We start from the raw sequence: 15043 nt of genomic DNA on the forward strand, positions 1-15043 counted from the left end.
TATTAATAATTTTATTATTTTTTTTTTTTTAAAAATAATTATTACGTATATTATTACCTTTTTTTCTTCTTTTTTTATAATAAATAATATTATTAATTTATTTTTAAAATTAATTTAAATATAAATCCGTTTTTATTTAAATATAAATTTATATAAATTTATATAATAAATTATTTTTAAGCCGATAATAATAACTATAAACCTTATTAACGTAAAGATAAAAAATAAGGTAAAAGTAAAAAATAAAGTAAAAGTAAAAAATAAAGTAAAGATAAAAGGTAAAACGGGTATTAATTTAGATATTAATATTAATATTAATAAAATTATTAATTTTCAATTAATATATATATATAATATATTATATTATTAAAAATTTTATATATTTATAAAAAAATAATATATTTTACTGTTATTATAATAATAATAAATATAAATATTATTTATTAAATTAATATTTTGATTTAATATTATTATTAAAAATATTATATATTTTTATTATAAATTATAATTATTTACGTATTAATTATATTAATAATTATTAATATGTAAATAGTTATAAATTTAAGTATATAAAGTTAAAATATTTTTTAAATTTATATTAATTATATTTTAATATAATTATATATTATAAGGTTTATAATTATTTTATTAATTAATGATTAAAAAAAGTTTGGTATAACCAATATAGTAATTATTTTCTTTAAATTAATAATAAGAAAAAAGGTTTAATAAAAAAAAGGTATTATCGTAAAAAAAACGTAAAAAAGTAATAATATAAACGTAAACTTTTTAAATTATTTTTTATATAATTTAAAAAATTATATATTTATTAATTATATAAATATATTTTATAATATATATAATTATTAATAAATATATATAATAAAATATCTTTTTTATTAAAATTAAATATATTTTAAATATTATATTTATAAACTATTTTAATTATAACATTATTATTATTATTATTATTATTAGTAATAGTAATAATAATAATAATAATAATAATAGGTATATTTAAATTAAAAAAATAAAGTTTATAAAAAGTTTTTTTAATTAAAAATATTTTTAATAATTTATTTTATAAAAATAATAATAGTTTAATAATTTTAAATAAAAAAAAAGTATTAATTAATTAAATTATTTAATTATTTAAAAATAAATTTAAAAATATATTATTAAATTTTTAAAATTAAGTAATAAGATATTTTTTAAAATAATTAAATTTTTAATAAAATTTTATTTTTTATATAAATTAATATAAAAAATAAAATCTATATAAAATTATATTTTATTAAATATTATATAATTATTAATTAATAAATATTTTATTAATATATTGAAAAGAAAATTAATAAAGGTAGGTTTTTTTATTATTTTTTTTTTAAATTAAAATTTATTTGTTTTTTTTTTAAATATAAAAAATAATAAATTTGAAAATTATTATTAATAATTTTAAAATAATATAATTATTATAAAATTTTATTTTATATTAATATTATTAAAAAGGAAGGTTTAAATCTGGTTTTCTTTTTTAAAGATTTTTTTAAAAAATTAAAAAGAATTATTATAAAATATAAATATTTAAATCGATTAATAAATAATATTATTATCTTAAAAATAATATTTTTTAACTATTTAAATTAATTTTACATTATAATAATAATATTTAATCTTTTATTAATAATTATAAAAAATTAATAATATAAATAAAAAAAATAATAAATACAATAAAAGTTTTAATTATTAAAAGAAATATATATATTATTTTAAATATATATATTAATACGTATAATTTTACCCTTATTTTACGCCTATTATAATTTAATTTTATATAAAAAGGATAATTATTAAAAAAATAATACTTTTTAATAATAGAAAAAATTTTAACTTTTTTAATTTAATTTAAAATATATTATTTTTTTTAATTATAATTTATTTTTAATATTTAAATTTTACTATTAAAAATTAATATATTAAATATAATATAATAAGCCTTCTTTAATAAATATTTAGTATATGTTAATTATAAATATATTTTTATAATTTTAATATTATAAAATAAATTTATAAATTTATTAATATTACGTAATAATTTTATAAATTATTAAATAATTTAAAATAATATTTTATTATTATTTTTACAAAATAATAATAATATTAGAAATATAAATAATAAATTACTAGTTATTTAAAATTATAAGTTTAATAATTTTAATTTAAATTTAACTTAATTATAAAAAAATAAAAATAATAATAATAACGTTATAAAAAATAATAATAATATATAAAATAATATTATAAACTATTTTTTTTATAATAAATTAACGATATAATTAATAAAAAAGTTAAAGATATTTATACTTAAAAATATATCCGTAAAAAAATATCTTATTTATATAAAATATATAAAAATAGCTTTAAATATATATAATAAATTAAATTTAAATAGTTTTAACATAATTATATTTAACAAATTTACCAATTTAGGGGAAAATTTTTTAAATAATTAAATATTAACTATAAAATATGTTATTTACAAATTAAATAAAAATTAAGAATTATTTAAGGCTATATTAAATAAAATTAATATATTTTTAAGGTTTAAACATTAAAATTATACGTAATATATAACTATATTTAAGTTATAAAAATTAAATTTAGTAAGGTTATTAAATATTATTATTTAAGGAAGTTTTTTTAGTAATATTTACCTTTAAAATTTTTTTTATTAACTTTTAAATATTATAAATTAATAACTAATTTAAACGCCAAAATTACAAATAAATTAATATATTTAAATTATTTTAAATTAATTTAAGTAAATATTATAAGTAACAAATTTATTTTAATTAATAATAATAAAATTTTTTTATAACATTTAAAAAATATTAATAAAAATTTAACCTTAAAACGTATGGTTTAAATTGGTTTAAAAAGGTTAAATAATTTTTTAAATAAAAATAAGTTTTTAAATAAATAAATTTAATAAAAATTAATAACTTTTTAATTATAAAAATTTTTTAATTATTTAAAAAAATTTAAAAATTAATAATATTAAATTAATATTTTAATAAATAAATTTTAAGATTTCTACATTTAATAATTAAAAATATTATTTTAATTAATATTATTTAATTTTTAGTAAGAAATATATTTAAACAAAAATACTCCAATTAAATCTTTAATTATTACCCATTTTCTTAATTAATGTATAGCATTTTTTTAAGGATGCTATATTAAATTTGTATAGATAACACTAATACTAAATCTGTAGGTATAAGATAGTACTATTGAATTTATAAGAGTTTGCACCTTTCTGACCTCGACAAAATCATGAGACAGTCACTAAATGATATATTCACACTCTTTAATGGACTTATGTACATAATTCACATGAAACTCGAGAATTTTCATCATTCGATATAAGAAAATTATGAATCTTGATAATTGTTATTACGTTAACAATCATTCCATCCGATCCTGCCAAGGCTGTTTGCTCCTTAAGGCTAATGTTACCTCAAATATGTGGATATCCGTGTAAGTCACCGTATACAACTTACCATCTAATTATGTATACTTGCTCTTTGCCACTTATTCTAGATATAGAATTATAAGTGCAAGTTACCAGCAAAAGAGAGTATTGCTTTGAATTATATTAGTACATTCTCAAAATCCCAAGAGTCCACCACAGCTATTAATTTAGCAAATTATTCGGAAGAGTCGGGAACATGCCACTTAAGATCATCATCTGCGGTAGCGGCATCGGAGGACTTTCAGCTGCTGGGTACCTCCGCGCCAAACATCATGTCACGGTCCTCGAGCGCGGCACGCTCGACTTCACAGTGAACGACTATGGAATGTCAATCGTCTCTAATGCCTTCAATCTCTTGCAAAGAGCTGGCATCAATCCAGAGAATCTTGACATGGTCGTCATGACCCACGTCTGGACAAGAACCCCCAATAATGAAGAGCTGAAAACTACTCATTTCGATACGAGGGCGAGATTTGGAGGAGCCCCCTCTGTACTGGTTAAGCGAGCCAAGCTACAAGGAGAGTTAATGCGATTCGCAACTAGTCCCAAGTTTGCCGGCGCACCAGCTGAAGTTATTGAAAACGCTAAGGTGACTAAAGTCGATACCGCCGCTGGGAAAGTATGGACCGAAGATGGAAGACTCTTTGAGGGCGATTTGATCATCGGCGCCGACGGTATCCACTCGGTCGTTCGCGGCGCCATCCTCGGAGATCAAGATATCTCAGCATCCGTCAAAACTTACAATACTCTATCATTTATGACACAGCTATCTGTCGAAGATATCCGATCAGATCCTAACTTTGCTTACCTATCTGACCCCGCAACCCAGGCTGGTCTCGCCAATGCGCACGCGAGCTCGGGTCCTGAAGTGAACAAGCACATACTTGCTTATCATACCTCGCTAAGTTCCTTACAAGTCTTGGGCTACACCTCCGAGAAGGAATTTTCCGAGCAGTTTGACTCCGCTAAGACAGCCATCATCAAAGACGTCCCCGCATCCAGGGTAATTGAGGAATTCGCACCGGAGTTTGGTGAAGGATTCATCAACCTCTTCCGACACAATAAGATTGACGCCTGGAGGATCCGCGACGTAGCTGCCATGGATAACTGGTTTTCCGGTAAGGCGTTGCTAATTGGAGACGCTGCACATGCGGTAACTCCTCTTGCCGGACAAGGGTCCAATATGACCATCGAAGACGCAGAGGCTTTAGGTTACCTTCTTCGAGACGTGGACTCGCCCGACGCCATTCCAGATATTTTGCAGAAATTCATGTCGTTGCGCAAGGATCGAGTCGATTTCGTTAGACGCCGCTCACACGAGATAGGAGGTATACGGACAGAAGGAGACAGAGACAGGAAGCCGATCACCCCGGAGGAATTTGCGCGGAAGATTTATACTTATCAGGGGATTGAGCAAGCGTTGAGCGGACCGAAGCACCCAGGTACGGGGTAGAAAATATAAACTGGCGCAATCACCGGGGGTTGGGCCTCCAAGTATACCGCCCATTGTAAGTATTTTAAGGTGCTTGTTAAATAATAAGGCTACCTCCTATTCCCACATGCATTCCTGTACCGTAAAGCTGAAACACGGTAGACTACTAGAACGAATAGCACCTATGGTCTTGACTCGTATGTCCATTTAAATACATCGAGAACGTAGTTTTACAATTCTTTCCATTGCGGAATGTTTACTTTCATTCCAAGGCACTATTGCTTCCTGTAAAATTGTGTGAATCCATTTACTGTCTGCTTTCATACGCAGAATATCACCAGTATCCATTGCGTTTTGAATAGAAAGGGGGTGTGCCATCCGATGTTTGCTGAAGTGTTATGGTTGATTGGTGAATAGGGGTTAAAGGGGTAAGTTGATCCGCATCCCTCTGAGTAGAGACTGGGGGATGCAAATGTTTCGAATCCTTGTGGTAGTATCTGTTACTGGAATAATATATTAGAGGAACTTCCCGAGGGCGTCTAGACTCTTCTGGTAGAATGACTGTTTCAATTGTACTAGACTTTTGTCGTCTAGACTGAAATTTAGAACGTCGCCGATTCTTATCGGACATGGCAAGCCAGAATGAACGAAGGCCCGGTGCGCAGCCGACGATAGCAGTGCCGAAAATCTCCGTATAACTATAATCGTTTCAAGATTAATACAACTTATAGCCAGAATGGAGGTAATTTTACAGACTTACGAGGTGATCGCAATATTTCCATCGTTCCATAGGGGATCATTACCATATCGCACAATGATTCTATACGCCAGACCGGTAACGCTAGTAGCAACTACACTTATGTAATGTTAGCAGATGTACTACATCGAAGTAGCACGGAAATGGTCTTACAGAAGACCGATGAGGAACACGATTATCAAGTTTCTCTTTTTATCTCGGTCGATAATAAGCCTAGAAGTAATGCATATAGGTATTATGACCACAGTGATATCGAATATTACAGCAAATACACCTAAAGTTATGGTCTGAGGTCCAGCAGATGTGGCACACGTAGCGACGAAGGCGGCGTTCCAGTGTTCGTTAGGAATTGGCTTGCAAACAACCAGCATATATATGAGAGGGGCAATAGAGAAAATAACGACAGCTCCTATGAGAATGTAGGACGTGCGTCGAAGCCATTTTAGAGAACCAAATACCCGGATGAAAAATGCCGGAATAGAAAGTTTCACGAAGGCGTGGGCGATCATGTTCAGGATCTCACCGACAAAATGAAGCTAAGGAGTATTAGCCGAGATATCTAAGTAATAATATGGATTCTTGTTTGATCTCACTTCGAAGAGCCGAAAGGTAATGGCGCTGACGGGTACGTCCCATGTGTGTTTGAACAGCCCAGCCTTCGCTTGAACTAGATTTGACTAGTCAGACCATTGCGAATAAGATGATATAATAATAAAAAGAGACATACACTTATATAGTACAACCCAGTAAGAGATCCCAAAGGCTTCTCCCAAAACACATAAACCTTGACAGGGTTATTTCGATGTTAGCAGTGTCCTATAATCTAATTATTTAGCAAGCCAAGGTCAAGAATTACTCACAGTCGTCAAGATGCAGCTTTCTACTGTGTTTAAGCGACATTCCCAGACGTATAATTATTAAAATCGTGCTAATTGGTATAAACGCGAACCCTGTCGCTAGTACTACCCACTGAAGTGTAGACCCTCCTTCAAAGTTAGGAGGGTCCCCATTTGGGTTGCCGGCGAGGGGGATACTTGACGGATCCAGTCCTGGCAAAGTCTCAAGAAGACTCATCGTGCCGAGATGTTCACATAGCCAATTATTTCTAAGATATCAGCATCGAAAGTGTCGGAGGTAGGAAATATGCTTATGTATAGGAAGGAAGCAGAATATATTTTCCTACAGACCCGGTGGGGGGAAACACATCTATGACGACCTCCCACAAGGGTCTGTATAAACGAAACAGACTAGGAGCGCGGATTTAGAAATGTGATAGCACCACCAGGGCTTAAAATAGACATGCAAATCGTGCTGGTGTTGGTGAGTATTCAGCTGCTGCGAGCTGTTAGAGCTTCTTATCTCCGAGGTGTTGAATCCTCACCTTTTTGGGAAATATTCCTCGAGTACGACATGGCGTTGCATTGTGACTCTGCGGCGAAGGATGACACTCTAGTATAAAACGTAGCATTTTGTTAGAACAAAGCTATCAAAAAATCGATTTTACCTAATAGAAAGTTTTAAATAATTAACGTTAGGCTTTCTTTTACCAGATATGCAGCCCTAGGGCGAGGCGGGTAAGGGAACATATCGGGCTGACAACACGGATCTCCTTCACAACCCCGCTGGCGTAGATGATGGGCATTGAAATATGCGTCAGGGGGCGTGAGGGGTCGTGAATTCGCAAAACAATCAAGGTTCTTGGCCAAACACGTATATTGAAGAGAAATGCCCTCCAGATTGACCCCCTATTCCGCTAAACAGAGTCCAGCAAGCTAGTCTAAAGCTGTCATACAATAATCAGGATCCCATCAAGAAGACGAAACAATATCTTGGAACCAATCAAGAATCACCTGCCCACTGAACACAGCCGCGCCTAACGAGCAATGCTCCCCGGCCCCATCCACCGACTCAAACATATGGTACGTAGCGAGATCTCCCAGCTTGTCCGCAAGTAGCTTCGCCTGCCCCTTGAAGAACATATCGTTCTGCGCCTCGGCGACAAACACGGGCGTAGTAATATTCTGTACAACCCCATCTAGCCTGTACTTATCAACCTTGGTCGCCCACGCGAACGGGCTCGTCTCCTTGAATGCCCAGAGGCCCTGCTCGATGCCCCAGCGCACGGACGTCGGCACGCCATTCGGCTGCGCCAACAATGCGAAGATATTAGCGTCGAAGGCGCTTGAATTACCCGCGCGGAACAGCGCTTCCATCTCGGGCCCGAACTCGTCGAAGATAACCTGCCCAAAGGAGTACAGACCGTCAAAGGCGATGACGGCGGCGAGACGGTGCTCGAAGGCTGCGGCACGGGGGGCTAAGTAGCCGCCGAAAGAAAGGCCCAAGAGACCGATCTTCTTGCTGTCGATGTCGCTGCGCGAAATCGCGTAGTCAACTATGGGCGACACGACATCCTCCCACTCCGGGATGAAGCCAATATTCTGCTGGCGACGCACGGTAGGTTGTCCGGGGCCCTCGAACGTGATCACGTTGATGCCGCGCTGGAGGGCTGCCTCGCCGATCACGTGGTACATTTCCTCCTGCGAGCCGTCGTAGCCGCTGCACATGAGAATCGTCGGACGGGGGCCTGGCTGGCCGCTGCCGAAGAAGATAGCCGGAATCTGGAAACCCTTGCCTTGTAGCGTGATGCGCTCGCCAGGGACTGGCAGTAGTGCAATTGCCTTGTCGAAAGCCGCGAGCTGTTTGGTCCAGAGCATGTTGATCCGGGAGTCGTTCCAATTGCCATGGAGGAAGAAGTCGGCTGAGCGGTAGTAGGTCGCTTCACGGAAAAATGCGTTCCTCGCAGAAATGGGGTACCGACTAGAGTCAATGGCGCTCGCTTGGTTCTGAACCCGATCGGCAAGGCTATGGAAGGCATTGTAGTAGCTTTCAAAATCTCCCGCGATGATGTGATTTGCAGCAACTAAGACTTCGCCCACATCCGAACCCTGGTAAGGTGCCAAAGCTAAAGCCCGAAGAATCTCGAAGTGGAAGTCCTCATCAGAACTCAGCTGAAGCATAGAACCAGGATCGGAGTCGTTACTCCGTTTGAATAGTTGAGACACTTGAACATTCTTTCCCACGTGCGGAAGTCCCTAATATTCATATGTTAGTTTCAAGAAGATGGCTTCTAGGTTCCATTGGGGGGTTTTTTATACACTTACAAGGACCAAACTTGAGCAAGTGAGGAAGAATAACGGTATACTTACGGATTTCATGACGAAAACTCATATAAGTAACGGTTGAATAGAATAATTCGTAAATTTCCTTGCCTGTAGTAGCCAGAAGTAGTTGCTTGTTTCGAGAACTTGTTATCTTCATAGGACAAGCTCATCGCTATATATACTACATTTTGATTATTGGTATCGTTATAAATTATTCAGCTTCAACTACAATATTTTGATACTTCGTCATAGCTGGAGGCGCAGACATACTCTGCCCATGGAACGAATATTCAGATTGTTTGGTAGACCTAAGTTGGTATTGACAACGATATGTTAGTGATGTGAGCGAAAGCGAGAACGAGGACGAGAACGATGCACTAAAATGCTTGGCGATGGTCCCACGTAATACTGAACCATTACCATTTTGGCAACATTACATGACCCCAGGTTAAAGGATTGAATCTGCATGTTTAAATTAATGAGGATGCCCATGAACACTAAAATTATTTGTTTTCTATAGCTTCCAGTGGCCAGGCGAGTAGACCTTGCCATACGTCAGGCAGTATGCCAGCGATTGCGCGGAGCTCATCAGCTCCTATATTGGCAACCCACCAGATGTTCTCAAACCTCGTTAGCAGTGCGAAGTAGTGAGCGAGTATGACTAGAGACCTTGGTGATCCTTCCTGAACTAGTTCGACGAATCGTCGTCCTACTAGCATAGGAAACATAATTAACATTCTTAAGACGATACATGATAGCCCTTGCTCGTCTATTAGGTCAAGGATAGTGCACATGTAAGTGAGTATACGCTGATAGGTAATTTGGATTTCCTCATCCCAAGGCTCGATAGCTCGAATCTCCTCGGGGCGGTCCATCAGATGTTGCCATCTCTGATAATCCCCTACGCTTGATAGTTTTCCGTCATTGTGTATACCGCGAGTATCCTTAATTAATTGGAAGACTGGCGACTGAGGATCTGGACCCGTTCGCTTTACTACCTCGACGAATGTTGATGTAGATGCCTGTATTAAAGCGAGCCATTGCCATGGCGGCGTGTAAGGTTGATAACTTCGACCTTCGAGCTGGAGAAGTGCAACAGCCCTTATCAAACATGATGTTAAGCAGACTGCATCTGCCGTTTGTTTGTTCACATTTGATAGCTCTCTATTATGTTCCCGAACGGCCATAGAGAAGTATGAATTAGCAGCATTCTCGGCGCCACCCACAATTTCTTCGCTTCTACCAAGCTTTGCTAAGTGTAGGGCTGAGACGGTGTACATGGAATATAACAAGCCATCGGACTCTAGGGCGAATTTCGGAACCACCCGAGAGAATAAACCTCTAGTGTGGTGGTCAATCGCAATTGTTTCTCCCGTCTCAACAACATATTGATGCATCAACCTCGCCTCTATCATTCGCCGCGTGCGACTTTCCGGCGGGTCGCTTTCCTCAAGCCTGTAGGTAGGTAACTGAGCTAGGGTCGGCTTCCCAGAGGCTGCTTTTACGGATGCATTGCGATCGTAGATGCAAGGCAAGCCGTGGCGCTTGCAGTTATGACAGGTCGGCTTTTCCTCGTTGCACTGAAAAACACCAAAAAAAAAACCTATTAGTTGGATTTGCAGTTGAAGTGATCAGCTTACTACCACCTTTACTCTTCTAGCTCGGCAACGCTGGCAACCTACAGAGAGTGAGACTGAGAATGTATATAAAAATGGGTTCAGACTACATACCGAACATGGATTTCTTATGCCCGAGTTTCGGTGCTTTGTGGGGAAGCGGAAGACTGGAGCCGGACGCCATGATTGAATATCTACTGTCGTAAACCTAAACGAAGTGTCATGATAGAGTAGAGTAAGAAGGCTAACAAGGACGCGAGAACGAGCGCGATCTTTAACCGAGAACGATTTCGCTTTGATATTATTTGCTAGGGCTGAGCGGTCGGGGGTCCCTGGAAGGAAGATCGTATGGGTTGGGGTGGCTCAGCTAGGTCCACCAGGTCCAGCATTATCGCCCATTATTAGTACCATGGTAATAATCTATCCAGCTTTACATAGACATCGGGAATAATGTCTAATCTCATCAATCTAAAACCCGTAGCCTATTCCGTCCGCGAATAATACGACATCCAGGTTCAACCAATCGCGTTCCGGCGCTTTTAAGTTGAAAAGGAGATATCGAGCTTAGTTAAAGCTAAAATAACATCAATTTTGGTGTTGCATTCTGTTCTGGTTCATAATGACGATACAAAAGACTTTCAACGGCACGTGTCTATCATTAACTGGGCAATTTATAGCAGCTTTCTCTCTCGTAATTATCAGTACAGGTTGATGGATTAAAGGTTTGAAGAAAAACGAAATACATTCATGCCAAGCGAATCTGCGTCATGTTTCTTGCAAGGTACCTAGCGAGCAATAGCTTCTATCCACAAAGCAAAGCAAACATTCCATAGTCTCAGCGTAGACAACGCATTAGTCATGCATGACTATAACTATCAATAAACCATCCCTTTACCTTCATTCAAACTCAACAATTCATCGTGACAATTATCATGCCTGGTTGGCAATCAATGGAAAGAGACCGTCTTGCCAAATGTCACGAAACAGTGTAAAAATGAAAACACGGATGCGTATAGAGCATCAAATCAATCCCTACGTCGGATTCTGTTTAACATCGAGAGTTCGATCGAGGGCAGCGCCCGATTAAGTTGGCGATTTTTTTTTTTTTTTGGACGGCAATTCACCAGATATCTCCTGTGGGCTTAGTAGGATGCTTTCGTAGGTTCTCCGCTAAATCGGATGTCCAGCTCAGGGTACGCTGAGAGACGGACTCTGATGGTGTCGGAGAGCCTCTGACTTCGATGGTCTCTTTCCACTTCCTAAAGGAAGTATTGTTCTCTTCACTTCCCGGACCCCAGCCGAAGACTGAAGGGGACTTCTGACTATTCCTATAGTGACTACGCCGAGGAGGGGTACGAATGCCGTTCTGGTTCTCGAGTTTAGGAGCACCTTTGCTGTTCTGTGTTCGCTGATTTGCCCCAGTAAGATCTCCTCTTTCATGGCCCGTCCCTCGGCGTCGAGAAGCATAGCCTAGGTTTTCCGGTTGATGGCTACCCCAATGGTTGTAGCTGGTGGTTTTACCTTGGTTTGCGTTAGGGAGTTTGCCAACCCACGGAGTCTCCGTATTGTTCTTAGTAAGCTGCTGAACAAAATCTTTGACGATATCATTGTCGGATTGAACCCCAGAATTTCCAGAGACGCGGAGTTTCTCGGCATCAGCCTCAATGGCTTGCAATTCTTTAGTGCCTTGCAACTTTTCAAGAGGAATAGGCTCTCGCCATTCGTGGGGTAATATCTTACGCTGTGAGGTTCGCAAGTTAGCTCATATTGTGATATTTAACCAAGGGAAGGAAAGGGAAATGTACATTTGACCGCTCGTATTCCCCGTTACGAACAACAAGTTCGGAATCGTCAGTTGCGACGACAAGAGGAGATGCCACTGAATTGCATATTTTCTTGGTGGAGGCGTGGATAAGGTCGACAGGTCTAAGAGAAATGCGGTCATGGTTCTCCAACTCCGCATGATGAATACCGATTTTGTCAGATACCAGTCTTGCACTACTGGTTTCTGGCGATGAGGAACCATGCTGTTCGAAGCTATTACCATCCTGATAGATAGAGTCCTTCAAGCTGTATTCCTCTTTCTTGGATCCGACAATTCGACTCATGGAAGAAAACCCATGAGGAGAAGAAGACTCACGAATAGGGCAGATAGCTCCATCGTGGTCAGATTTGGAATTAGTAGAAATCTTAGTGTCCACGTGCTTTAGAGCATGATGAGTCGGAGTCAACTGCTTCTCCTGGGCACCGGTAGCCTCGCTCTGGAGGAGATAGACCAAATTCTGAAGAACATCTCGATGAAGACCGGTAATAGCCGGGTTTGATTCAAGAGATGTGAGGATCTTGATAAGTTAGGATATATCGAGACTGATGTGACATGCGAAACGATGCAAACAAATACTTACGATCTCCAAAGTTTGCGCTGCTAACTGATTTCCATTGGCATGCTCAACGTGCTTCTGAAAGTAGCTAGAAAGCATACCTTTCTCCGAATCTCCGACTTGGACAACGTTTAACAAGACCTTAATGAGGTCGGGGAAGAGTGAAGCCATCTTGGCGGTCTGTAAAATATATCAGCGATTAGTTATTCGTATGAACTGTAGAGATATGAGAATGGAAATATTCAATCGCGAAGTATGGGCGGATGGTATCTACCTTTGGCAGGTAAATTCTATTGGATGTAGGTAGCTAAGGGAAGAGGTAACAACAGTGATTGTATTTACAGACCTGTGTAAGTTTGGTGCTTACCTACATGTAGGTAAAGACCAGTAGGTATGAGGCAACGATGACTAAGAGAGACGCCACAGGGGAGGTGCTTGTTGACAATCCAAAGTACCTAGGTAGGAACGATCAATGTAAATGCCAAGATGTAATAGAAACGGGTGATTCGAGGTTAATTCAGAGACAAGGTAGATTAGGTAGTGAAACAAATAATATAAAGTAGGAAGGAGAAAGGTAATTGTTGGGGGAATTGGAGATTGCTAAACTGGAGATGTTACCTAGACTGCCATTTGGCATAAAGATTATTTTGTGTAGTAAAAGAAAATATATTTCCATATACCTAAGACAGGCAGGTTTAATGCACACAAGTGTTATTTGGTTGAGAAATGATTAGGGAGTGTGTTAGAGAAGGTGTTAGGGAGGGTGCGCCGGGGGATGCAGTCCGGAGGCAAGTAGCCGGGCCGGAGAGCAAATTTAGAAATTACCGGTCCTACCCTGTACCGAATGTTAACTGCATATATGTAGTACATAATACATACATTGAGGTAGCCATCTGCATGCATTAGTTACATGAGGTACCTAATGCAAGTGTACTAGGTACTCACATTCGACTTTACATAAAGAAATTCATACATGTAGGTACCTATTGTACACTCAATGTGTACCTATGTACCTAGATATGTTAAGGTGGAATTACCTAGGTATTTTCTCCAAGAAGCAATCTTCAACAAGACTATTTCCAGCCAGTCGCCCAAAGAAAATCTAGTTAGATCTATGCTTTTCCAATACTTTGGCTTGTATGTAAATAATCCCAAAGAAGAGCGGAGTTGATACTTCGTTCTAGGCATATTTTCTTTATAACTATCACAAATCTCAGTGCAGCCTAATAGTGGCCAAGAGCATGTCCACCAGGCTACTAGGTAGTTGTCGTAATTAAAGAGATTTGATAGAAATGACTGAAGTTCGTTTTATAATGGTTTGAAATTGGGTTATTATATTGATTGGCGATATTTTTACCAAGGGCAATGTTCCATGCTATGTAACCTGGAGTTTTTCGATGCAACGTCAGAAGAGGAAATACGCGCGGGGTTAACGATGACTGATATTTTCTTCCATCCGTCTCACCACTCAACAATCTTACGGTATTCTCTTATTCAAATCAACTTGTGGCTTCATGTATTTCTAAGATAGGGTGGGTATTTACTTCCTAACCTCAGGTAGTCATTTGTAACCCACAATGGAGTCCAGGAAGAGTCAGCAGAACTGGGCTAAACGTCAAGCCAAACGCGTGAAAGATCATATCGGGAGCATCAAGAACCATATCAGAGGAAATGCAAAGGCTGAAAACTCTCAAGTAGATGTATATGAGCGTGTGTCTTCGATTTGTGTATATTTATCTAACTACAGAGAGCGCATAGGCATTGTTTTAAATAAAAGTCCAATCCCCGAGGAAAGCACAGGTTGTCGACCTAGTACTGGGATAACCCACTTCACAGATCATCCAATCTTGGCTCCCATAGCTGTAGGAAACTCCGACGATGAATCGAATAATTCACCGTGTATATCTGCTCACTATGCAACCCATGGAGATATAACATTGAATGAATTGTCTCTCAATATAATATACCGAACAAAATCCAATAATAGTGACCCCCCGAATACATCACAGCCTAGACCTTCTATGCATAAAGAGGATCATGAAGCTAGAATAGAAGCATATCTCGGCAGTTTAAGTAGAAGTGGTTCCGGAGAGCTTCTAAGCCTCGACTAGCTTTGGGCAGCGGCGTATAAAATGTTCGAGGAAAAGGATCCAGAGCTTTT

General features: G+C 36.9%; 4 protein-coding genes across 4 annotated transcripts; 1 reads left to right on the forward strand and 3 right to left on the reverse strand.

Moving 5' to 3' along the window:
* Positions 1-3731: 3731 nt before the first annotated feature.
* On the forward strand, positions 3732-4988 carry GL218_09442 (3-hydroxybenzoate 6-hydroxylase 1; the record flags this gene model as incomplete). The annotated part of the gene is made up of 1 exon (XM_033586277.1): positions 3732-4988. One exon carries the CDS (start codon positions 3732-3734, stop codon positions 4986-4988), a length of 1257 nt encoding a protein of 418 aa, XP_033437699.1.
* A 2544-nt stretch (positions 4989-7532) lies between these two features.
* GL218_09443 (2,6-dihydropseudooxynicotine hydrolase) lies at positions 7533-8939 on the reverse strand (the record flags this gene model as incomplete). Its single annotated transcript, XM_033586278.1, has 2 exons — positions 7533-8816; positions 8931-8939. 2 exons carry the CDS (start codon positions 8937-8939, stop codon positions 7533-7535), a joined length of 1293 nt encoding a protein of 430 aa, XP_033437698.1.
* A 449-nt stretch (positions 8940-9388) lies between these two features.
* GL218_09444 (Zn(2)-Cys(6) zinc finger domain protein) lies at positions 9389-10685 on the reverse strand (the record flags this gene model as incomplete). The annotated part of the gene is made up of 3 exons (XM_033586279.1): positions 9389-10465; positions 10526-10563; positions 10616-10685. The coding sequence occupies 3 exons, from the start codon at positions 10683-10685 to the stop codon at positions 9389-9391; spliced, it is 1185 nt and encodes a 394-aa protein (XP_033437702.1).
* Positions 10686-11621: 936 nt separating this feature from the next.
* Positions 11622-13053, reverse strand: GL218_09445 (uncharacterized protein; the record flags this gene model as incomplete). Its single annotated transcript, XM_033586280.1, has 3 exons — positions 11622-12242; positions 12307-12843; positions 12907-13053. 3 exons carry the CDS (start codon positions 13051-13053, stop codon positions 11622-11624), a joined length of 1305 nt encoding a protein of 434 aa, XP_033437701.1.
* Positions 13054-15043: the final 1990 nt, after the last annotated feature.

Source organism: Daldinia childiae (assembly GCF_008694065.1).
Source record: "Daldinia childiae strain JS-1345 chromosome Unknown Scaffold22, whole genome shotgun sequence".
Taxonomy (NCBI): Eukaryota; Fungi; Ascomycota; class Sordariomycetes; order Xylariales; family Hypoxylaceae; genus Daldinia; species Daldinia childiae.